Genomic DNA, 26495 nt, shown 5'->3' on the forward strand with positions numbered 1-26495 from the left:
ACCCACAAAACCATAGGCAACTAATCAATTCTCAGCCCAATTAGATTTCCTTAAGTAAATGGAATAATAATTTAGCAACCTACGAGACACAAAATAAAAGGGCACTGATAAACAGTAATATAGTCAAAGAAACAGGCAGGAATGAAAAGGAAAATAAGCCATGAAACAATTTGACGTGCTGACAGCCAAGCACCAAACAATCCAAACTCTAAAAACGCCCAAGTAAGGCAAGGGAAAGATGGCTAGTCTCCCACACAGCCAGGATAATTGCTGCAGGCAGAGCTGGGAACACAGAAGGCTGCCTGACACTACCCATAAGATGATCGTGCTTTCAGTTGCTTTTAACTTTGCCAAACTTTGTTTGGGCTGAAATTTTCCATGCCGGATGTCTGCCTCAGGCTGATTAAGAAGAGAATAATGTCAGCAATTCATTCATGTTGGATGCCCAACTTGAGATGCCTAGGGCCTGATTTTGCAGCGTACGTCGCATGGTGTGACACTTTATATGTTCACAGCCCCCGCCAACTTCAGCTGCGACTGCAAGTGCTCAGCACTTCTGCAAATCAGACCCTTGGGGCTAAGTCAGGCACCCAGAAAATGAGGAACAAACAGTTAGTGACCCCCTGTGAAAAGTCTGGTTTAAGAACAGCCCCACACTCACAGGAACTCTGTGGCGGGGCAGAGATAGAATCCAGCTCTCCAGGGCAGCATTCGACTGCCTTCACCGAGAGACCATCTTTTTTCATCCTGCAACACTCTGCCTCATTCACTGCACACTTTCCAATTTTTCCAACAAATGAAGCAGGGGTCCTACAGACAACGGTCTCCTCCACTACACAACCCTGATTCATGCCCAGAACAAGTCCATCCTGTGCACTGAATGAGGCAGGGTCCTATGGAAGAAATAGCATGTGATCATGTAATTAAAGACTGTACGATAATGTATACACAAGGGGGCTGAATTCAGATTGCACAGGCAAACTAAATTCTGTCATCTCCTAGCTTCTGAATGCTTTGCAAGCTTATTATTCTTTTAATGAACATAGGAACGGCCAGACTGGGTCAGACTAAAGGTCCATCTAGCCCAGTGTCCTGTCTTCCGACAGTGGCCAGTGTCAGTGCCTCAGAGAGAATGAACAGAACAGGGAATCATCAAGTGATCCATCCCCTGTCGCCCATTCTCAGCTTCTGGCAAACAGTGGCTAGGGACACCAGCCCTGCTCATCCTGGCTAATAGCCATTGATGGACCTATCCTCCAGGAACTTATCTAGTTCTTTTTTCAACCCAGTTATAGTCTTGGCCTTCACAACATCCTCTGGCAAGGAGTTCCACAGGTTGACTGTGCATTGTGTGAAAAAATACTTCCTTTTCTTTGTTTTAAATCTGCTGCCTATTAATTTCATTGGGTGACCCCTAGTTCTTGTGTTACAAGAAGGAGTAAATAACACTTCCTTATTTACTTTCTCCACATCAGTCATGATTTTATAGACCTCAATCATATCCCCCCTTAGTCGTCTCTTTTCCAAGCTGAAAAGTCCCAGTCTTATTAATCTCTCCTCATATTGCAGTTGTTCCATACCCCTAATCATTTTTCTTGCCCTTTTCTGAACCTTTTCCAATTCCAATATATCTTTTTTGAGATGGGCGACCACATCTGCACGCAGTATTCAAGCTGTGGGCGTACCAGGGATTTATATAGAGGCAATATTTTTCTGTGTAATTTCCTATGGTTTTTAAAGAGCTGACTGGAAAAACAAATTCCATAATGCGGAACCATACTGAACCCTACATGGGTCAGAGCAGGACCACTATCCTGTTCCATACAGGTTCTTAGCTCACCCTAATCTCTGCAATACCTGAGCACCTTCCAGCTGCACATCAAGCGATATGGCTACCATCTCCACCCATGGATAGTTCTCTCTCATTTGCTCCTGGGAGAAGAACTGTGTGTGTTGTGGAGTGTTCTGTTTCAGTAGGGCGGGGCGTTAATGTCCATGCTGCTCTGTGTGTACATGAGAGGAGGCAAGCTGAAGACATGCCCCCTGAACTGGAAGGAGAAGGTGGGGGGAGGTGGCTGGTCCTTAGTTTCTGGGAGAGTTCATTCCATGGTCCTGGGCTGATCCCCATGAAAACACCAACTTCTTATGGTAAAAGGTTCCAGTCTGCCTAAGGAGCGGGGCTGTCAGCTACGGTCTTCAATCAGAGCATTAGGCTCTTTCAGACGTGCTAGACTGGGGCACCCTGAGGTAAGGATCGAGATCTCGGCTTTGACTTTCTAGTCCATGGGAAGCCAGTGCAGAGAGCAGAGGAGAAGTCTGATGTGCTCACAACAGCCCACATGGCTGAGGAGATGCACTGCAACACCTGGGCATACAGGGTTCTACAGAACACAGAGCTGGAACTTGTTGGCTCACAGCACAGATGTCCACCACTTGTGCTACATGAATAACTGGTAGCAGTAGTAAGCTGTTATCCTCTAGGTCAGGGGTGGGCAAACTTTTTGGGCCAAGGGCCACATCTGGGCGGAGAAATTGTATGCAGGGCTGGGGCAGGGGGTTGGGGTGTGGAGTGTGGGAGGGGGTGTGGTATGCAGGAACGGACTCACGGCAAGGGATTGAGGCAGAGGAGGGGTGCGGGGTTTATGAGGGGGCTCAAAGAAAGGGGCTGGGGTGCAAGAGGGGTGCGGGGTGCAAGAGGGAGCTCAGGGCAGGGGTGCAGGAGGGGTGCAGACTGAGGGAGGGAGCTCAGGGCAGGGGGTTGGGGTGCAGGAGGGGTGTGGGGATAGGGGACTCAGGGCAAGGAGTTGTGGTGCACAGGGGTGCAGCAGGGGGCTCAGGGCAGGTAGTTGGGGTGCAGGAGGGTCCAGGCTAAAGCGGTTCCAGGGTGGCAGCAGTGCGCACCAGGGACCCACACCGTGCCAGGAAGTGGCCAACACCATGTCCCTGCGCGGCCCCTGGGAGAGGCGGGGGGGGCCACAGGCCTCTACGCACTGCTCTTGTCGCACCTCCAGGTACCTCCCCCGAAGCTCCCATTGGCCGTGGTTCCCCGCTCCCGGCCAGTAGGAGCTGCGGGGGGCGGTGCCTGGAGGCAAGGGCAACGCACAGAGCTCTTCTTTCCCCCCTGCCCCCCCGACCCCAGGGACGTGGTGCCGGCCGCTTCTGAGAGTGGTACAGAACCTGCGGCACCATGGGGGGCAATCCCGTGGGCCGAATCCAAAGCCCTGACGGGCTGGATCCAGCCCACGGGCCATGGTTTGCCCACCCCTGCTCTAGGTGGAGGGGGAAAGACATTTTGCCAGTGGGATTCCTAGCCACTTGCTAGACAGCAGAGGAGTGTTCAGACTCAGGAATCCATGATTCAATTCCATGGACTAGATGTGTGTTCTGATGGTTATAGAACCTTTTGTCCTTGATTCCCCCATATCCCTGTCTGCCCCCACTGGTCCTATCCATCCCGCCCCCAACTCCTGTCCCTGCCCCCTGCCCTGCTCCTCACCCATTTGCAAGTGAGTTAGGCTGCTCCGTTCTCCTCCTCCTTGTTGTTGCCTGGGCACTAGCAGGTGGCACTGACAGCATGGCTCTCCCTGTTCTCAGTTCTGGTGACTAGCACAATAGTGACCCCCGGCAGCCCGGAGAGTTATCGCAGGACGAATCCTGCTCAGCCCCTGCATCCCTGGGCTGCATCAAGCTCAGGTGGTCTGCGGGGATGATCAGGAGCTATGAGGGGTTGGAGCATGCTCAGTGCAGACAGACTCTTTGGAGACTTTAGCTGCCACTAACAAACTTCTGCTGAGCATGTGCAAATAGAGATTTTCAGAGGCTTATAAATTAGTCAGATGTGAGCAGAATTTCATGGAGATGGTGAAAGGCACCACAGCCACCCACAGCCAAATTTCAATCCCTGCTCTAAAGCACAGAGCCCGCTTCTCAACAGAACAATTACAGGAACTGTTTTAAATGGGCAAAACAACGTATTTTTCCCTAACGTTGTGTAGGAAATGGCTGAATCCTTAAAAAAAGGAAATTCAGCCTGAGGCAGACACCCAGCCTGGAAACAGGTAAAGTTTATAAATAGCAAAGTTATAAACAACTGAAAACATGATCTTATAATAGAAAGCGCTCAGCAATCTTAATTATAGGCATTACTAGCTGCACCATGTGTAAGAAAGCTGATTCATGTCGCCATCTTTAAGTTGATCAAGCTTTACTTTTGTGAGGCTGGTGTTGGTGCTGTATTGTATTACACAGAACTTTAAGGCAAAACAGAAGCCTATCACAATTTGACACTTTTAGTAAACACTGATTCATCAGCCTTAGTGTCCCAGCCAAATTCTAACTTGAGAAATTGCCTGAATTCCCCCTGCATTTCATTTAGATATGTCATTCTTCCTCTGCGTCTTCGTCTGCATCTGATTAGCCCGAGCATATTGTAAACACTACAGCAATATGAACACACACAAGGAAACCTTAATATATACTCTCTCTTCCTCAGTCAGGAATGAGGTCAGATAGAAACATATCTGTATTTCATGATTAGTGCAAAACTTAAGAGTCCAGAACTCATGTTTCCAAACAATTAAATTCAAAATCCCGACGTTAAGGAAAACTCTTAAGACAGACAATTATATCATCATGCCTCATGTAAAGAGGCACTGACATTTCACATGTATTTTAACATTTCTTTCATTTTGTCTCTCAAGAATAAGATCAGTAGAAAAAAACTTTGTAGAAACACAAGCAGATTACTAAATACAGCATCCCAGCTTGGAAAAGGAAAGGAGAATTATGTTTCTTGAGAAGAAGGCGGCAATCAGAGAGATGCAGAGCCACATTTCTCATTCTCCTAAGGAGTTGTAGGCTGTGACATTTCAGCTCATCCTCTAGTCACATGACTGGCATCGCTCCGGAGAGTTCTAATTTCTTTTGACTTGACAGTCAGCTCCAAATCACATGTCCGGGGTCTGAAACCCAAGACAACTCTATAACAACTTGCTTCTCTTTGGAGAAAATATATTTTACACACACACGCATGCTACACATTAATGATTCTTTCAAGAGGCCTTCCTGCAAATCGAAGTAAAGTATTTCCATAGATAAAGTGCAAATCCCCTGAACAGCTTTCCTTTGTACTTGTATATAAATAAGTGTTTGAACACCTGCACCTTTGGATATGCACGTACATGTAAAAGAAACATATAAACAGATACTGTCAAAATGGGATGGGGAAATTACTGACATATTCTCTGCCAATGAACATGCAGATGATGTGCCCAGCTCCTGTAATTGTCCGTTTTTACCCTACTAAATGTTTCAATGCCTTTTTCTAGAAATTGTATGGATGGCAACACTGCAGCTCTTGTGCAGAACCTTACAACAGCCAGCGCAGACTCACGCAATAGAGAGCCCACCTTCTGAGAGGAAACAGATTTTAGTCTCACAGCACCAAGGGCTGTTCTTGAAACAGCAAATAAAAGGAGGTATCAAGCTGTCTGAGCAGTGGTTGGCCTTTACAAGTGTATTTTAGCACTCACTAAGGGCTCGCATCCCAAGGACAAAATGGCTGAAGAAAGACATCAGCGTAACGAAATGGCTCTCTGCCCCCAACACCTACCTCATACTTTCTGTAGTTAACTAGCAAAGCAAGAAGGACAACAGTGTCATAACCATGCTCCCGGCGACTAGGTGGGTTGGACAGAATCTGAAACAAGAAGCAGGAATGCATCATGTTACCCGGTAGTTGACTATGAAACATAGCTAGTTTCCTGAAGAAGCAAGGCCAAGCAGAACAATATGTAACATATCAGCATATTATGCGCTAAGTGACGTATGAGTAGGGCCCTACCAAATTCACAGCCACGAAAAAAGCGTCACAAATGATGAAATCTGGTCTCCCCTGTAAAGTCTGGCTATAGTAGAGGAGTCGCGATGTTGCGACCCTTACTTCAGAGCTGCCTTCAGAGCTGGGCGGCTGGAGAGCGGTGGCTCCCGGCCAGGCACCCAGCCCAGAAAGCAGAGCCGGCACCACCAGCCTCAGTGCAGAAGTAAGGGTGGCAGGGCAGGATATTGGGGGGCAGGGCAGGATATTGCCATCCTTACTTCTCCACTCTGGTGGCGGTGGCACTGACTTCAGAGCTGCCGCTCTCCAGCCACCCAACACTGACAGCAGCGCGGAAGTAGGGTGGCAATACCGCAACCCCCCTACAATAGCCTTGCAACCCCCCGCCTGACCCTCTTTTGGGTGAGGACGCCCACGCTTACAACACTGTGAAATTTAAGATTGAAACATCTGAAACCATGAAATTGAAGATTTTTTAAATGCTATGACCATGATATTTACCAAAATGGACCGTGAATTTGGTAGGGCCCTATGTATGAGATTTAGAACAGTGAATTGCAATGCATATAAGAAACCAGAGAGAGCCAGTTATGTACACAGGCTTAGAGAGAGCAAAATGTCGCAGCCACAGCATCACCCAGCACTGGTTGTGACAGTATCTCAGTGTATTGCCAGGACACACTCAAATACTTCTCCTAAAAAGCATACCATATCAAAGGGGAGAAAATTGCTGGAAATACCCAGGCTGACTGTCATAATAAGTTCCTCTAGTCTAGAAATCCTCCATGAAATTAGACCCACAGAGCTATTCACCTGCTTTCTGAGCACAAAAGACACAAGTGTGACAATCTTAAAAGCCCACCAGTGACTGAAACCAATAGACCGGCATAAAGAGGCGGCAGCATTATAAAATCTACCACCGAGCTAGGAGTAAGAGGTTGACATGTAACACCAGTGAACCTCTGTTGTATTTAAAGCACTGAACAGTAAATGCACCGATGAAAGTCTGGCACTATGGGAAAAGACCTAACCAGCCAGAGATGAGAAACACTTACCTGTAAAATAGCTTCAAATATACTGTTAATCATCACATATTCCAGGATTGTGTTCTGGCTGATGTTGTCTGTCACCTGAAAGCAATCGAAGGCTTTTTAAAATGCTGACTGAAGCTCCATAATCCCTAACGTTCTGTACCTGCCTCCAGTGTGCACGGAAACAGGCACGTTCCCCTACTGAACAGACGCTCTAAGTTCATGTGCTCTCAGCAAGGCAAGAGTCCAGGTAGGACGAGAGCAGAGCAAAGTGGGAATAGCCGTGCAGACTCACCCTCCTCCCAGCACCCCGACTCCTTTCTTGTGTGCACCCCAGTCACTGCATCTGCCAGGAGCGTCTCAGACTCTGTGCAACACAGGAAACTTCCACGCTGCTGTGTGTAACTCACTGTCCCAGGGACAGACCAACTTCCTTACATACTCATCACACTACCACAGAAAGAGTAACAGCTCCCAGCCCGAGGCCCCTTCCCCTTGCAAGGGTGGAAATGGCTGAGCCGGCCTGGAATCATCCCAGTGCCAATCGAAGACCACATCTGTGCCTCAGGACAGCCCTTCGCTAGCCTGCAGCCCTTCCAAACCCCACAGGGCTGCCACCCGGGGCTCTTTAACATAGCTGCTCTCTAAAGGAACAATTCTGGAAATGACATGTGGCCATTAAAGACACTGATCAACTGACACTGCAATGTCAGCCCAGGAAGAAAGATCATTCTAGAAGCAGCACTTCCAGCAACCAGACCCTATACCACACTTTGTCCTCTGCACTCACAGATCCTCCCCGTCCTTTGGTCAGTTTGCCGGCATACCTGCCCATCAAGGTTTCTAAGCGAAACTTCAGTTTTGTGTTATTTACCGTTACCAAGCAGAGAAGCAGCTTCAGACACAAACTCTTCAGGCTTTCGGAGCCTTCTGCACAAAGCAGCGAGTCCAAGCTCTCCATCAGATTCTGAGGAAGGACACAGTCACAATAAGCCTTCGCGATCTGAATCCATCAGGTTACGTATAGCACACCAGTCTGGCTACCAATCGCTGAACAACACTAAACCCCCCCCTCCAGCCTTGTCAGGAGCCAGGGACGAGCTGGTACCAGCCAAAATCTAGGCCACATGTGACTTTAACTTGCTGGACCACATCAGTCCTTACAGCACATTTGCCCAGTTATCCCACCACCTCACTGAAGCTGTTCCACAGCTAACCATCAAATCTTATTATTCATAGAAGGGTTACTCCATAACTGAGACACAAAGCGCCTTATTCAACTGTCCCCTTCCGTCATCCCCATGACAGGAGGTGGCACTCAAAAGTAATGTACGTTCCAATCCCCTGAAGAGCCTCCCCACCTTGTAACTGATTTACAGATCAGACGCCAGCATGAACAGCGGCATTCTGACCTCTGACTGCCATAAACCAGACATGTGTACCTGAGCAGCCTAGCAGCAGGACAGAGTTTGCCTGTGGATAGTTAAACGCTGTTCAAGCAACTACACTCACCAGTAAAAAAATCAAAGGTCAGACGCTGGCTGAGTTTACGCTGTCTAAGTTCCCACCCACCCAGCTGTACCGAGGGAAATCGGAGCACCAAAAAGATTGCTACCCCCAGCGCTTGGACTCAATACTGGGGTAACTGGGTGGAATTTTCCAGCCTTCGTTATACAGCAGGTCAGACTAGATAATCTAACAATCCCTTCTGGCCTTAAATTCTATTCATGACAATCCAGGAATCAACACATTGGCGTGAATGGAAAGGAACGACCTCCCTCCATCATTACATTAGATTTGAAATGAATTACAAGCGCCCTTGTGCTGGGCCTTTGGCAGGCAGAATACACGGGGCAGCTGCATTTAATAATTCACTTCAGTGTTCAAACACGCACAGGCGGTTCTTCATAATGGCAACTGTCTACAGAGGACATCCCTGTAGGATAGGGCTGGCGAGCAGCAAGCTGCTCCTCTGAAGCCAGGACCCTTACCTTCATGCACAGCTCTGCTCTGTCGAAGCCCATGAGCATGTTGATGATGTCAAACCCAGAGGTAGATTTGTTCTTCTGATGGACGCCACGAATCAGGGCACATAACGTCTGTGAAGGGAAGAGGGAAGGAAGCAGCTGAGCACAGGATGTCAGGCCACACCTAGGACTTGCCCCCCAAAATCCATTCCAAGCCCTGCTCCAGGGACTGACAAAGAACAGATGCTTCAAGGGCCATCATCAATTTAGGTTCCACTACTGTCTGAACTCTTCCCTTCCCATTGTTCTATGTAACTCCTCAGATTGGGAGAACTCGGAGATTAGAGAAAATACATATTTTTCCAGTGTGCGCATTTGACTGCACCATGCAGACAGCCATTCTCACTGCTTCGCCTGTACAGTCAGACAGTTTCCTCAGCTTGCATGGGTGCCCCACACACCAACAAGGGAGACAGACACATTTACAACCAGAGAAGTGTAACTGCCAAGGCCCAGAAGGGGACGCTGAGCCCAGGGCAGCACCTGACACTCTGTTTAGCAATTCTTGGTGTTCCTTTAAAAAAATGTATTTCTAAAGCATAGAGCAAAATTGCTCCAAATGTCCCCAAAGATATGGATACAATCTCATCAGACAAGTCATTGTCTAATAAGCGTGGTCTCTTGTACAGACTTCACTCCACCTTCTCCAGAGCTTTATTTCATTTCCTCTGTCAGGAAACTCAATGAGGGGCAGGGAGTAGGTGGGGGGGAAGAGAGAACAAACAACCTGCTCTTGGACTATACTTCAGCTCCCAGCCGGGTTACCTGTTGCACTGAAGGGTCCCTCACCTTCCTCCCTTCCCACCCCACCCCGCTGCGGGTGGTCTTCCTCACAATTCCAGAAACTCAGAATTTGCATTTTAAAAGCAATTTACATTTCCCAAGATAAATAGGACTGTGCTTGTCTCGAACCTCCAAACGGAATAAATAATGAAAGCTACCAGTGAGAAGCCACTGCCTCTCAGCCCCGCTAAAGAAACTAGCGCAAGGTGCTTGACAATATCCATAAGCGGAAAACCGGCCCACGCACACCGACTCCCGAGCCATCAGAGCCGGTACCTGTAACGCATTGACCACTCGGATGGGGTGCTCTTCTCCCAAGGCCTGGATGCAGCGCTGGAACAAACAGTTAACGTTATCTTTTATCTTCATTAACTCTTCTCCGTCCAGAGACTCCAGCTTGCTTTCTAGATACTCCAGGTTCACCTGTCGGTCAGGAACGAAGGAAAAACCAATTAATGCATTTCCTCCAGCTGCTGAAAGGAAGCAGAGACCCACAGGAGAGCAAGTCCCTGCCACATCCCAGGCCACACAAGCAAAGGCGAATCAAAAGATAAGAGGATGGTTTTCAACTCTTACGGTACCTTCATGAGGAAAAGCTCCTCCCAGAACCGAGGGCTGCATTTACTGGGGTCCTCTGTCTGAAAGAGAAAGGAGACCCCATGAGAACAAACAGTACAGCTAGGAGAAAGGCTAAGCACACAGACAGAACATCAGTGTAAACAGTTCAGACTCCCGAAGACAAGGCTACTCACCTGTCAATGGAGTTCTCCAAGTACAATATATTGCCAACACCGATTCCCAAAAGCGGGATTTGCAGAAGCCATTCTCGCCTGAGCAGCTTTTCTTCTTTTCTCCCAGAAATATTCTCTCCCCCAAACCAAAAAGGAGAAGATTCCTCACAGCTCCTCACTATGGAGTCCCTGCCTCCTACTGCACTGGCTCCCCTGGCCTGCCACTCCCTTTCCTAACTTCATGGCCACCACATTCTAGATTCCCCGGGGAACGCCACACAGTGACACTGAAGGAGGCAGCAGAGGAAGCTGCCTCCTTTGAGGCAGTTTGAGACAGTTATGGGACAGCCTGGCCTGGACAGAAGCATGCCCTGTCTCATGGAGAAGAATCCACCACATGGAGCTCTCTCGGCAAACCAAAGGGACAAAAGGAAAAGGGACCCAGTCCTTACCATGAAGATCTCATCGTACATTAGCACAACCTTCTCTTTCAATAGTTTCTTGGAGGCTGAAGATTTCCAGAGCAGTCCGCCTTTCTTCTCCGCTTGGGCCATGGTGTACAGCCTGGGCGTAAGAACAGAGACCAAACTACTGAGAAAGCAGGAGGTGACAGTGTATCACCACAGCACCCAGGAGCTGTAGTCACGGCCAGGACCCCATTGTGCTAGGTACTATACAAAGAGATGGCCCCTGCACGGATGTTTTTCCCCCAAAATGTGTTCTGTCTGCCATAGCCCTGACATCTCTATACCCTAGACTAAGATACTAACAGCCACTAGCATGCAGGAAGTGGGGGGTGGAGGTTAATTGCCACACAAGATACTGACTGAGACCAACGGTCCGGCTAGCCAGATCCTAGTTCAGTTTCCAGCACCAGATTGCTTCAGAGGAAGGTGCAACAAACCCTGCAGAATAGATATGGAATAACCTGCTTACAAGGAAAGTTTCGTCCTAACCTGTCAGTCAGTGGTTGGTTTGTGGCCTGGAGCAGGAGGGCTTATGTCTCTTCCCGCCCTTTTTTTTTTTTTTTTTTTATTAAAGAAGTCCTTACTATAATCTTGCTAAACACTTGATTTCAGTGACATCTTGTGGCAATCAGTTCCACAGACTGTGTGAAAAAGTAATTCCTTTTATTGTATTTAAACTTGCTGCCTACCAATTTGCTTCAATATCCCTTTGTTCTTATGCTGGGAGAAAGAAAGCAAAGAAGTGCCTGATCAACCTGCTCTACGGCATCTATTATTTTGTATTTCTTTCCTGGAAAAGTGGTTGGCAAACATTACAGTGCATTAGTCCGCTGAGATCCCGACCAAAATCCAATGCAAAATGTTCGCCCACTTGTGCGAGGGCTGCAAGGATTTGCCCCCCATGTCAAATGCTGTGTATTCATGATTTTTCCACTGCATCACTGGGGCTTCACAGAAGCACGTGGTTCTGCCCCAAGAGATCCAATTACAGGATTGGGGCCTAAGTTTCTAATGAGCTGTTAGGAAACAGAGAGTGCCATGAATGGAAATTCTCTCCTTGTTCCCAGAAGCTAGGTAGGTTGCAAGATGCCTGACAATTGATGGTCACAAATACCTAGCAACATTACATAGAATCATAGAATCATAGAATATCAGGGTTGGAAGGGACCCCAGAAGGTCATCTAGTCCAACCCCCTGCTCAAAGCAGGACCAATTCCCAGTTAAATCATCCCAGCCAGGGCTTTGTCAAGCCTGACCTTAAAAACCTCTAAGGAAGGAGATTCTACCACCTCCCTAGGTAACGCATTCCAGTGTTTCACCACCCTCTTAGTGAAAAAGTTTTTCCTAATATCCAATCTAAACCTCCCCCACTGCAACTTGAGACCATTACTCCTCGTTCTGTCATCTGCTACCATTGAGAACAGTCTAGAGCCATCCTCTTTGGAACCCCCTTTCAGGTAGTTGAAAGCAGCTATCAAATCCCCCCTCATTCTTCTCTTCTGCAGGCTAAACAATCCCAGCTCCCTCAGCCTCTCCTCATAACTCATGTGTTCCAGTCCCCTAATCATTTTTGTTGCCCTTCGCTGGACTCTCTCCAATTTATCCACATCCTTCTTGAAGTGTGGGGCCCAAAACTGGACACAGTACTCCAGATGAGGCCTCACCAATGTCGAATAGAGGGGAACGATCACGTCCCTCGATCTGCTCGCTATGCCCCTACTTATACATCCCAAAATGCCATTGGCCTTCTTGGCAACAAGGGCACACTGCTGACTCATATCCAGCTTCTCGTCCACTGTCACCCCCAGGTCCTTTTCCGCAGAACTGCTGCCTAGCCATTCGGTCCCTAGTCTGTAGCTGTGCATTGGGTTCTTCCGTCCTAAGTGCAGGACCCTGCACTTATCCTTATTGAACCTCATCAGATTTCTTTTGGCCCAATCCTCCAATTTGTCTAGGTCCTTCTGTATCCTATCCCTCCCCTCCAGCGTATCTACCACTCCTCCCAGTTTAGTATCATCCGCAAATTTGCTGAGAGTGCAATCCACACCATCCTCCAGATCATTTATGAAGATATTGAACAAAACTGGCCCCAGGACCGACCCTTGGGGCACTCCACTTGATACCGGCTGCCAACTAGATATGGAGCAATTGATCACTACCCGTTGAGCCCGACAATCTAGCCAGCTTTCTACCCACCTTGTAGTGCATTCATCCAGCCCATACTTCCTTAACTTGCTGACAAGAATACTGTGGGAGACCGTGTCAAAAGCTTTGCTAAAGTCAAGAAACAATACATCCACTGCTTTCCCTTCATCCACAGAACCAGTAATCTCATCATAAAAGGCGATTAGATTAGTCAGGCATGACCTTCCCTTGGTGAATCCATGCTGACTGTTCCTGATCACTTTCCTCTCATGCAAGTGCTTCAGGATTGATTCTTTGAGGACCTGCTCCATGATTTTTCCAGGGACTGAAGTGAGGCTGACTGGCCTGTAGTTCCCAGGATCCTCCTTCTTCCCTTTGAGAGGACCCTCTCAGAGCAAAAGGAATTTTTTTAATAAAATATAATTTATTTTCCAAAATTATAAACAGGGTCTCTATAACCCAGGAACGGCTTGGTGCCAACACAGTATTCCTGCCAGCAAGTCAGAGTACTATCAACTGGATGAATGAACTATAAGGTGGACAGAAAGCTGGCTAGATCGTTGGGTTCAACGGGTAGTGATCAATGCCTCGATGTCTAGTTGGTAGCCAGTTTCAAGCAGAGTGCCCCAGGGATCAGTCCTGGGGCCGCTTTTGTTCAACATCTTCATTAATGATCTGGATGATTGAATGGATTGCACCCTCAGCAAGTTTGTGGATGACACTAAGCTGTGGGGAGAGGTAGATACACTGGAGGGTACGGATAGGGTCCAGAGTGACCTAGACAAATTGGAGGATGGGGCCAAAAGAAATCTGATGAGGTCCAACAAGGACAAGTGCAGAGTCCTGCACTTAGGAAGGAAGAATCCCATGCACCGCTACAGACTAGGGACCGAATGGCTCGGCAGCAGTTCTGCAGAAAAGGACCTGGGGATTACAGTGGACGAGAAGCTGGATATGACTCAGCAGTGTGCCCTTGTTGCCAAGAAGGCTAAGGGCATATGGGGCTGCATTAATAGGAACACTGCCAGCAGATCGAAGGAAGTGATTATTCCCCTCTATTCGGCACTGGTCCAGAGGCCACATAGTCCAGAGGCTACATCTGGACTACTGCATCCAGTTTTGGTCCCCCCACTATAGAAAAGATATGGACAAACTGGAGAGAGTCCAGCGGAGGGCAATGAAAATGATTAGGGGGCTGGGGCACATGACTTATGAGGAGAGGCTGAGGGAACTGGGATTGTTTAGTCTGTGGAAGAGAAGAATGAGGGGGGATTTGATAGCTGCTTTCAACTACCTGAAAGGGGTTTCCAAAGAGGATGGATCTAGACTGTTCTCAGTGGCGGCAAATGACAGAACAAGAAGTAATGGTCTCAAGTTGCAGTGGGGGAGGTCTAGGTTGGATATTAGGAAAAACTGCTTCACTAGGAGGGTGGTGAAGCACAGGAATGGGTTCCCTAGGGAGGTGGTGGAATCTCCATCCTTCAAGCTTTTGAAGGCCCGGCTTGACAAAGCCTTGGCTGGGATGATTTAGCTGGGGTTGGTCCTGCTTTGAGCAGGGGGTTGGACTAGATGACCTCACAAGGTCTCTTCCAACCCTAATCTTCTATGATTCTATGTTAGAGGGCACATGGGGTGCATAGAGTTTGACAGGGATCCCCTAGGTCAGATGTATGCATATTAAGTTTATCAAAGGGTGGCATGTGAGGTCTCCACGAAGAGCCAACAGCCCACTGGTTGCATAATCACTGTGAAACATGTGGATGGATGCTGTTTAAGGAATTGTGTATCCATACTGAAAATTATGTTCTTATGGTCTGAGAGTTAAGAAAGGTCACCAGATGGGAATAAATGCTTTTCTCTCACTCACTGGTCATGTGGGTTGTGTATCATCCACTCCACAATGGAGGCTTGTCTACAATCTAAGCTGGATGCTAATCAGGAGATTGTGAAATGGACAAGAAAGAGGCACACGGAAAAACAACCTGCAGGCGAGATCCTGGTTAACAATGAAGACAACGGGGGGCGGGGGAGAGGTACTCCCCAGCATCTTTCCACTGAGGACACAACAGGACAGTGTGACACGTCTCATGAATGGAAGATCACAGCCAAGCTTGGCTGTAATAAACTGGAAGGATTTGGGCTGAGCATAGCTGTATAAGGGTTAACAATAACTAAGTCAGTCAGTCTAGGTTCTAGAATGCTGTTTCTATTTTACATGTAACCATTTGTTTCCAATATTTCTACTTTTCATTTGAATACCTACTCTTTATTAAATAAGCTTTTGCTTGTTTTCACAACACACCCAAGTGCTGTGTGGCAAGTGGCGCTGCGATCTCAGGTGTAATTAGTACAGCCAGGGTACTGTTCCTTGGGGAGCAGCAAACCTGGCGGTTGTTCAGCAGGCCAGGGGCTGGACATTCGGAGGTTGGTATGTGCCTACTGTGAACCTGCAAAGGGACAGCAGAGCCTGGCAGGCTCAGAGGGAAGCGCTTGTGATGACCATGGCCAGAGGAGTCAAGGAGCTGACACATGGCAGGCACAGACCTCAAGCTAAGGGCAGGGTGTAGCAAGATGCCTCACACTCCTGGGTATCCCCAGGAACAATCCCAGTTCCCTACATTAACAATATCCTATTTCATTGTTCTGGTTCTTCCTCACGCTGTGGATTTGCCCTTTGTTCACTGTTGATAGTTGTGTTGTGCCAGCTCGACTGTTGTATAAAGAAACAATCATTGCCCTGCTCTAGTGATGTGTGCTCTGCGATTGTGAAACACACCACAAGGTCTGGGCGTTCGATTCCTCAACCTTCCGAGGTACTCACAGCCCTGCGTCTAATGTTGCAATCAATACAGTAATTCTGGCGTTACACAGTGTATGGTATTGATTGCAAATTACCTATTTACATTGCTTCATATGATAAAAATTTCCCAATCAACCACTGGAACGTTTTAGCACCTCCTCACCGTCTCTACGCATCACGCATGGAGGAAATGGAGTATCTCTCCTCGCTCAAACCCCAGGCATTCTCCTGAACTCTCTGCCACTCTCCCCACTCCACCCAAGGGGGTACTACAGAATTCCATTGCTCGCACAGGCAGATTAGAGCTGAAGCAGCCTACAGGGAAAGAAGGGCAGGTGCTTGCGGCAGCTAAGTCAGCAATGATAAATTATGCACACAGAGGTAAGTGCACTGCAGTACATTTCTGGTGCCCCTTGAGCTTCCCAAGTCTGCAGTCATGGAGACAGCTGTGGAATTAAGCTTCCAAAGCAGAATGCTCCTTCAGAACATAAGAATGGCCAGACTGAGTCAGACCAAAGATCCATCTAGCCCAGGAGCCTGTCTGCCAACAGTGGCCAGTGCCAGGTGCCCCATAGGGAACGAACAGAACAGGGAATCATCAAGGGATCCATCCCGTCGCCCAGTCCCAGCTTCTGGCAAACAGCCACTGATGGACCTATCCTCCATGAATGTACCTAGTTCTTTTTTGATCCCTGTTATAGTCTTGGCCTTCACAACATCCTCTGGCAAGGAGTTCCACAGGGTGACTGTGCGGTGAGTGAAAAAATACTTCCTTGTGTTTGTTTTAAACCTGCTGCCTATTCATTTCATTTGGTGGTCCCTAGTTCTTGTGCTATACTTCCTTATTTACTTTCTCCACACCAGTCATGATTTTATAGACCTCAATCATATCCCATCTTAGTCGTCTCTTTTCCAAGACTCCTTCCATGATATGTTCAAAGAGCAGATTTCAATGACTAATGGGTGTCTGTTTCAGAATGGAGATTTAGATTTCATTTACTGCAGACACAGGGCTTGGAGTGCCTCACAGTACTGTGAATCACAGTAATTACTGAACCAAATCTTACGGCTATTGGACCAGCACTTTTATAGCCAGGCAGGCCTCCATTCAATTAAGATCTGGGGGAAGTTTAAGTCAAACAAACTAGAAAGAAAACATTGTTAAATCACCTTGATGGCTTCCCTCCTCGAGACTCACCATCTCTTTTTAACTGTGTCATGGGAAATAAGATGTCTCCCCAATCAGGAAAAATAATTGGAAACAGAAAGGTTTCAGAGTAACAGCCGTGTTAGTCCGTATTCGCAAAAAGAAAAGGAGGACTTGTGGCACCTTTGAAACTAACCAATTTATTTGAGCATAAGCTTTCGTGAGCTCACGAAAGCTTATGCTCAAATAAATTGGTTAGTCTCAAAGGTGCCACAAGTACTCCTTTTCTTTTTGGAAACAGAAAGGTTTCTATTAGCAAACAAATCAAAACCGATGCCACTCTGAGCCCGGAGCACAGATCTTTCATGAGATTACCCAAAACAAGCTCTCCAACAGGAATCACAAGTCTCTGAATCCAAAACAGCACACAGCCCCAGTGCACAAACACATCTGTCAGTGTGCTTCTAACGGGATTACAGCTAATGAATCTCAATGTCAACGTTAATAAACTAACTTGCAGTGCTCCTGGGTCTGTGTTCTTGCACCAAATTAAGGGCGGAGGGGCGGGTAGAGAATCAATACACTCATGTACATGCTGCAGACCAAAAGAGAGGTGAGAGGTGCAGTATGTTTTAGCACTATTCTCACACGTCTAGAAAGACGGGAGATTCTAAACCCCATGTGAAACAAGTGCTTGCTGCCAGGCCAGCATCAGAAAGACGAGATCATGTAAAACTCCAAGTCTTTGTCAAGATAAGAATTGGGATTTGGCACCTCTTAAACTAAGTTACAGGGAAAGCACACGCAGAGATTGCTAGAGGCAACAATTAAATAATGCCTTTGTTTGTGATTTGTTATTCTAGGGACTACAAATGAGTATGTGGAGGAACCAGAAGAGAGAAGTTCAACTCTCCTTTCATTCCAAAGCACCTGGTCTCACGACCTAGGAGGATCAGCCAGCGCTAATGGGTTTTTGTTTTCATTTTATGCAATTATATGATGCATCTAGCTGCAAGAAATAGATATTTTAGAAATTAAAAGCTGCACTTAGCTACTGGGGGCTTTCTAAGTACCTGCAGAAAAAACAGAACATTCCTATAATCTTGTTGTTGAAAACTTTTATACACGATAGAGATGCTGAATTAGCAGACTTTTTAAACAATGGGACTAACTGGCTGTAGTTAACAGAGCTATTCCTTCAAACAGATTACTGATGTAAAGGCATCCACACGTTTTCATACTCCTGAGTTCACAGGGACAATTCTATTAACATGCAGCTGCAGCTGAGTGCCCAGGAGATCTACCCCACAGAGCTGAGAGAGAGCTGCATGGGAATGTTTAGTACACCAGCCACTTCACTGCACAGCTGTAACGAGGCTGGTTCTGGCGGGACCCAACTGAGAGTGCCAATGGCTGGGGTTTCTACACACACCAAGGCAAACCAAACCAGCCAAACAGAGAAGACTTTGGTTTTACTACACTGGCTAACCACAAGTCACACAAGCAATTCCCTTAGACGCTCCAGTTTCCCAGTATCCCCCACCAGTGCCACTCGTTATGGGGACATATAGTTATGAAAACCAATACCCCAGTAAAAGAGAAAAGGTTCTCTTGATCCCAAAGGACCAAGCCCCAGACCCAGGTCAATATACAAATCAGATCTTACCCACAAATCATGCTGTTGCCAATCCTTTAGAATCTAAAATCTAAAGCTTTATTCATAAAAGGAAAAAGATAAAGATGAGAGCTAGAAGTGGTTAAATGGAATCAATGACATACAGTGACGGCCAACTTCTTGGTTCAGGTTTGTAGCAGTGATGGAATAAACGGCAGGTTCAAATCAAGTCTCTGGAGAACATCCCCAGCTGGGGTGGGTCTTTCAGTCCTTGGTTCAAAGCTTCAGTGCAGCAAAGTCCCTCCAGAGGTCAGAAGCAGGATTGAAGACAAGATGGAGGAGCTGCAGCAGGTTTTTATAGTCTCTTGCCATGTGGTCTTTCTTTCTTTCTTTGTCCCAAGGACAAGCTGTCACTCACATGGTCTGGGAAAACCTCAGAGTTTTGTCCATAGGCAGGTCCCTGCACACCTTGCTGAGTCGCAAGGCGTGTCTGCCTTCTCTCAATGGGTCAGTTGTGTAGCTGATGGTCCTTAATGGGCCATCAAGCAGGCTAGGCAAAGTTGACACCAACTTGTCTGGGGTGTCACCCAGAAGCAGAGCATAAGTTTGAAAAACAGATAGTACAGAGCCAATACTTGTATCATTTTTGTATTTAAAGATATATGCAAACAGATCGTATAATCCTAACCAGCAAACCATAACCTCATCTTAGACACCTTATTTGACCCCCTTTATACAAGATTTGGTGCCACTGCAGGACCTTGGTTGCAACAATGTTCTATGCGGTCCCAGTTCAAGTCAAGTCAGCAAAAGCTTCAGGACACTTCATCTGGGACTAAAGAGACATGGCATCATGAAAGTGGAGACATAAATGCCATGGCAGTTAAGTGTTCATGCATTAAAGCCTTGCCTGCACTACAAAGTTTACCCACTGCCAACACTGGGCTCAGGATGATCTGGCGCTGAATGTGCATCCAAGCACAACGCAGGCTTAATGAAAAGGAGTACTTGTGGCACCTTAGAGACTAACCAATTTATTTGACCATAAGCTTTCGTGAGCTACAGCTCACTTCATCGGATGCATACTGTGGAAAAATGCATCCGATGAAGTGAGCTGTAGCTCACGAAAGCTTATGGTCAAATAAATTGGTTAGTCTCTAAGGTGCCACAAGTCCTCCTTTTCCTTTTGCGAATACAGACTAACACGGCTGTTACTCTGAAACGCAGGCTTAGCACATCTATCACTAATTTCATTTGAGAATCCACAGCAGAGTTCTGCAAACCAAACCTGTGACGTACAAATGAACACACTATTAGTAACTTGTCACTAAAATACCCACAGAAATTGCAAGCAAAAACCTTAACAACGTTACGGTGGGGCTTTGATCACAAAACCTGGCCAGCTAAAACTATGATTTCCACAACAGCCGTAATTCAGCCCCCTCACAAACACTTTCTTTATTATATAGAGTATGTCTCTTGTAATGGCAAAAATAATATTACTGTATATGGTTTTAACTATAACAACTCTAAACTCCATGTATCCAACCTGTGGTTACTGGCCGATCCATATCTTTCCATTTCCAGACTTTGGTATGTACATCGCAACGTCAACGTTGCATTAGCATTGCTTTGAATTTGTTTCCTTATCTAACAAACCTGAATATTTTTGGGTTTGCGAGCAATCGCACACTCACACACACAGCTACACATCCCAGTACACAGTCCTAGAAATAACCCATTGCACTTTTTTTAGCATGCAATGCTCAATAACCACATTCTTGTTCACTACTGCAGCGTCAAACTGGTTTTCAGAGCTGGGAAAAAGAAAAGGAGGACTTGTGGCACCTTAGAGACTAACCAATTTATTTGAGCATGAGCTTTCATGAGCTACAGCTCACTTCATCGGATGCATTCAGTGGAAAAAAATATGCTCAAACAAATTGGTTAGTCTCTAAGGTGCCACAAGTCCTCCTTTTCTTTTGCGAATACAGACTAACACAGCTGCTACTCCGAGAGCTGGGAAAGACACTGCAGGGTATGAACTCTACATTAGTCCAAAATCCAGGACTTGTTTTATAGAGTTAATATTCAATGGCAACAAATACACTGAAAATCATGGACTCAGTTGATACTCGCTTTAAAGTCCAATGTCTTTCAACCTGTCACTGCTAGGAAGGCTGGCCTCACCCACACAAATGATTTCAAGTCTAGTGAAAGCTTCCTAGCACCAAGCACTGACTGCTAGGTCCATACCAAGCATGGTTTGTTTTTAAACTTATTTTGCAGTTGTGCAAATACAAAACTAGCCCCTGCATTATGAAGCACAGAGCTGTCATGAAAAGTGACTTTGTCGAGGTCCCATTGTGAGGCTCCAGATCGGTCACCTCTCAATAATTCCACTGCAAATGTGCCCAGTTTGCAAGTAAAACAATGACAGGTTTCAGAGTAACAGCCGTGTTAGTCTGTATTCGCAAAAAGAAAAGGAGTACTTGTGGCACCTTAGAGACTAATCAATTTATTATGCTCAAATAAATTGGTTAGTCTCTAAGGTGCCACAAGTAAAACAATGTTTTTTCTAACCCACAGCCCTTCATGTTTCCCCCCACCCCAGTCTGTGAGGCTGGATTCTTTCCACTGCGCAAGTCATGACGCATAATAAAGATTCTGCAGGCCAAATTAAGCCCACAGTGACACCTGTGCAACTCCACTATCTACAAATTAGGCCCTCTGTGACACCATCATGACCTCCGTTGTCTTTATATTAAGCCCTGTATGATCCCAGAACTGATCACATAACTGAAAATTAATGGGAGCTTAGGTACGAATGATCATGACTTGGTCACACTTACAATGTGCAAGCAGAATAAAGTCCAGACAAGCAATATATATATATATATATACACACACACACACACGGTTCTTTAAATCGGGTTAATTTCACAAAGCTGAAAACAATTATGAGCCGAATCAGCTGGGAGGAAGAATATAATCCGAAAAATGTGAATAACTGGGAATCATTTAAGAACACCTTACTAGATGAAGAAAAAGCCATTCTCCCACAATTGAGGAAGAAGTCTGTGCTGGGTAAAAAACAACCTGGGTTAAGACGGGAAGCGAAGGTAGCGGTAAAAAAATAAAAAATAATATATAAGAAATGGAGGAAATCAGAAGTTGATACCAATTAATATAAAACAGACGTTAGGAATTGTAGAAAATTGATAAGGGAAGCCAAGACACACAAGCAGAAATCAATGGCCAGCAGAATTAAGGACAATAATGAGGTTTTTTTAATATATTAGAAGCAAAAAGAGTCCTGATAGTGGTACTGGTCCATTACTAGATGGAAACGGTAGAATCATCAATAATAATGCAGAAAAGGCAGAAATTTTCAATATATATTTCTATTCCATATTTGGGGAAAAAACAGATGATATAGTCTTATCATATGGTGATAACACTCTTTCCATTCCACTAATATCTCTGGAAGGTGTTAAACAAAAGCTACTTAAGTTAGACATTTTTAAATCAGCAGGTCCAATTAACTTGCATTCAAGAGTTTTATAAGAGCTGGCTGAGGTGCTCATTGGATTATTAATGTTAATTCTCAATAAGTCTTGTAGCACTGGGGAAATTCCAGACGACTGGAAGAAAGCTAAGGTTGTGCCTATTTTTAAAAAGGGTAAATGTAACAACCCAGTTAATTATTGGCCTGCCAGTCTTACATCAATCCTGGGCAAGATAATGGAGTGGCTGACACAGAACTCAATTTATAAAGAATTAAAGAAAGTTAAGGTAATTAATGCAAATTAACATGGGCTTATGGAAAACAGATCCTGTCAAACTAACCTGGTATCTTTTTTTTTTTTTTTTTTTTTAAAAGAAATTACACGTTTGGCTGATAAGGGTAATAAAGGCATTTGACTTGGTACCACATGACATTTTGATTACAAAACCAGAACTGACATGTCACATATTAAATGGATTAAAAACTGGCTGACAGGTCTCAAAAAGTAACTAAACAGGGAATCATCATTGAGCAGGTGTGTTTCCAGTGGGATCTCATGGGAATCGGTTCTTGGCCCAACTCTATTTAACATTTTTATCTATGACTGCAGGGGGAACTTTAAAACATCACTGATCAAGTTTGCAGACAGCACAAAAATTGGGCGAGTGGTAAATAATGAAGAGAACAGGCCACTGATTCAGAGCTATCTGGAGTGTTTGGGAAACTGGGGTGCAAGCAAACAACATGTTTTAATATGGCTGCATGTCTACATCTAGGAACAGAGAATGTAGGCCACACTTACAGGATGGGGGAGTCTATCCTGGGAAGCAGTGACCCTGAAAAAAGATTTTGGGGTCCTGGTGGAGAATCAGCTGAACAGGAGCTCCCAGTGTGATGCTGTGGCCAAAAGAGCTAATGCGATCCTGGGATGCATAAACAGGAGAATCTCGAGTAGGAGCAGAGAGGTGATTTTACCTCTATTTGGCACTGGTGCAACCACTGCTTGGATCCTGTGTCCAGTTCTGATGCCCAGAGTGCAAGAAGGATGTTGATAAACTGGAGAGGGATCAGAGAAGAGCCAAGAGAATGATTAAAGGATTAGAAAACATACTTTACAGAGACTGATCTCTTTGAGTCTATCTATTTAGCTTAACAAAGAGAATCATAGAAGATTAAGGGTGACATGCTTACAATCTATAAGAATCAACATGGGGAACAAATATTTACTAATGGGCTCTACAGTCTAGCAGAGAAAGGTCTAATACGATCCAATGGCTGAAAGTTGATGCTAGACAAATTCAGACTGGAAATAAGGCGTATATTTTTAAGTGACAGTAATTAATCATCGGAACAATTTACCAAGGGCCAGCGATGGAGAATCCACCATGACAATTTTTAAAATCAAGACTGGATGTTTTTCTAACAGATCTGCTCTAGGAATTATTGTGGGGAAGTTTTATGGCCTGTGCTATGCAGGAGGTCGAACTAGATGATCACAGTGGTCCCTTCTGGCCTTGGAATCAATTAATCCCATTGCCTTCAGTGGGTCTGCACAGGTGTAGCTGGCTGGAATTCAGTAACCAATTCTGTTGATGATACACAAAGGAACAGAATGCAGCTCATTGCCTCTGCAGGCTAACAGGAGTAAAAAGAGGATAAATGTATTTCTATCGCTAACACCAGCGCATCTGGTGAGCAAGGTGGTGCCATTTTTACATAGATGCTTTTCATAGAATCATAGAATATCAGGGTTGGAAGGGACCTCAGGAGGTCATCTAGTCCAACCCCCTGCTCAAAGCAGGACCCATCCCCAATTAAATCATCCCAGCCAGGGCTTTGTCAAGCCTGACCTTAAAAACCTCTAAGGAAGGAGATTCCACCACCTCCCTAGGCAACGCATTCCAGTGCTTCACCACCCTCCTAGTGAAAAAGTTTTTCCTAATATCCAACCTAAACCTCCCCCACTGCAACTTGAGACCATTACTCCTTGTCCTGTCCTCTTCCACCAATGAGAATAGTCTAGAACCATCCTCTCTGGAACCCCCTCTCAGGTAGTTGAAAGCAGCTATCAAATCCCCCCTCATTCTTCTCTTCTGCAGACTAAACAATCCCAGTTCCCTCAGCCTCTCCTCATAACTCATGTGTTCCAGACCCCTAATCATTTCTCTTGCCCTTCGCTGGACTCTCTCCAATTTATCCACATCCTTCTTGTAGTGTGGGGACCAAAACTGGACACAGTACTCCAGATGAGGCCTCACCAATGTCGAATAGAGGGGGACGATCACGTCCCTCGATCTGCTCGCTATGCCCCTACTTATACATCCCAAAATGCCATTGGCCTTCTTGGCAACAAGGGCACACTGCTGACTCATATCCAGCTTCTCGTCCACTGTCACCCCTAGGTCCTTTTCCACAGAACTGCTGCCTAGCCATTCGGTCCCTAGTCTGTAGCTGTGCATTGGGTTCTTCCGTCCTAAGTGCAGGACCCTGCACTTATCCTTATTGAACCTCATCAGATTTCTTTTGGCCCAATCCTCCAATTTGTCTAGGTCCCTCTGTATCCTATCCCTGCCCTCCAGTGTATCTACCACTCCTCCCAGTTTAGTATCATCTGCAAATTTGCTGAGAGTGCAATCCACACCATCCTCCAGATCATGTATGAAGGTATTGAACAAAACCGGCCCCAGGACCGACCCCTGGGGCACTCCACTTGACACCGGCTGCCAACTAGACATGGAGCCATTGATCACTACCCGTTGAGCCCGACAATCTAGCCAACTTTCTACCCACCTTGTAGTGCATTCATCCAGCCCATATTTCCTTAACTTGCTGACAAGAATACTGTGGGACACCGTGTCAAAAGCTTTGCTAAAGTCAAGAAACAATACATCCACTGCTTTCCCTTCATCCACAGAACCAGTAATCTCATCATAGAAGGCGATTAGATTAGTCAGGCATGACCTTCCCTTGGTGAATCCATGCTGACTGTTCCTGATCACTTTCCTCTCATGTAAGTGCTTCAGGATTGATTCTTTGAGGACCTGCTCCATGATTTTTCCGGGGACTGAAGTGAGGCTTACTGGCCTGTAATTCCCAGGATCCTTCTTCTTCCCTTTTTTAAAGATTGGCACTACATTAGCCTTTTTCCAGTCATCCGGGACTTCCCCTGTTCGCCACGAATTTTCAAAGATAAATGTATAAATGTATTCAGAGAGGAACCATACTTCAGATGAAGGTGGGATCTCTCCAAAAAGTCAGAAAGGAATTTTAACCTGCTGTCTTGGCTGAGAGCAAGCATGAGAAATAAGTGTACTTAAAAAGCAGGTGTGCAATGGAAGTAACTTTCATACTAATAAGCACAAAAAGAAAAGGAGGACTTGTGGCACCTTAGAGACTAACCAATTTATTTGAGCATGAGCTTTCGTGAGCTACAGCTCACTTCAAAATAAATTGGTTAGTCTCTAAGGTGCCACAATGACTCCTTTTCTTTTTGTGAATACAGACTAACACGGCTGCTACTCTGAAACTAATAAGCACGTACATCTTCAAAATACAGTACCGACACTAATATTGCTATGCAGATAGGCAGGTGGGGCCCTTTAGCCCAGGACAGCAGCCTACCTAGGAGAAGGAAAACTCCAATCTCAAACCCCCATCCATAGGTTAAATGAAGTTTGGTGCTGGGCAGTGACACACCAATACCTCCTGTTGGTGTTTCAGAAGGTCTACAGCAAGCAGACGGGGAGAGAGTGGGCATGTACTTAGCATAACTGGGGAAAGGCTCCGTGCGCTGCATGTCAGGGACGCCATACGCTCTTGCCAGTGCAAAAGTGGACAGAAGGACGCGCACACTAGCTGAGGAAATATGGAGTGTCTGAAGATTTAACAACTATGGTGAAGGACCTGTACAGTTCACCTAAAACAGTGATCCAAACCTGCTTGGGAATGATAACAAGTCCCACTGAGATGAAAGCTGGACTGGACCAGGAGTCGACTGCAGTTTATCATACTGATGGACTATATCAGCAGGAAGCCACCAATGAGAAAAGGTGAGCAGCTGCTATATGGAGACAACATAGTAATAAAGACATCCTCAAAAGAAGTCAGAGGAAATAGGAAAGCTGGCCTGGGATGGAAATGAACATGACTAAGACTGAGGTCACCTGGGTCACTAGAGGTGGGAAACTGGACACAGATTTTAATGGAGGGAGATTAAACCTGGCTGACTGTGACCCAAGAACACTTAAATGCCTACTGGCAAGAGGGCTACAGGAATATCTTGATTCTAGTTTGTACATTCCAGTTTATCAAAGAACATCATGTGACATCTTAAATGGAAGTTGGGGTCACAATGATCATTAATATTGTTGTGAAATGTATGTACAGCCACTATATAAGGCATTAT

The 26495-nt window shown here is 45.9% G+C and overlaps 1 protein-coding gene across 1 annotated transcript in view; it reads right to left on the bottom strand.

The window, feature by feature from the left end:
* Positions 1-26495, bottom strand: part of ARMH3 (armadillo like helical domain containing 3) — a 160713-nt gene that overhangs the window by 127758 nt on the left and 6460 nt on the right. The window contains exons 2-9 of the mRNA XM_073354796.1: positions 10861-10972; positions 10259-10315; positions 9954-10100; positions 8859-8966; positions 7742-7834; positions 6892-6966; positions 5612-5698; positions 5393-5411 (exon numbers count right to left, since the gene is read on the bottom strand). Of these exons, the coding sequence (XP_073210897.1) occupies positions 5393-5411; positions 5612-5698; positions 6892-6966; positions 7742-7834; positions 8859-8966; positions 9954-10100; positions 10259-10315; positions 10861-10962 (688 nt within the window). The 5' untranslated portion in view covers positions 10963-10972. The remainder of the gene's footprint in view (positions 1-5392; positions 5412-5611; positions 5699-6891; positions 6967-7741; positions 7835-8858; positions 8967-9953; positions 10101-10258; positions 10316-10860; positions 10973-26495) is intronic.

Source organism: Lepidochelys kempii, chromosome 7 (assembly GCF_965140265.1).
Source record: "Lepidochelys kempii isolate rLepKem1 chromosome 7, rLepKem1.hap2, whole genome shotgun sequence".
In the NCBI taxonomy this organism is placed as follows: Eukaryota; Metazoa; Chordata; order Testudines; family Cheloniidae; genus Lepidochelys; species Lepidochelys kempii.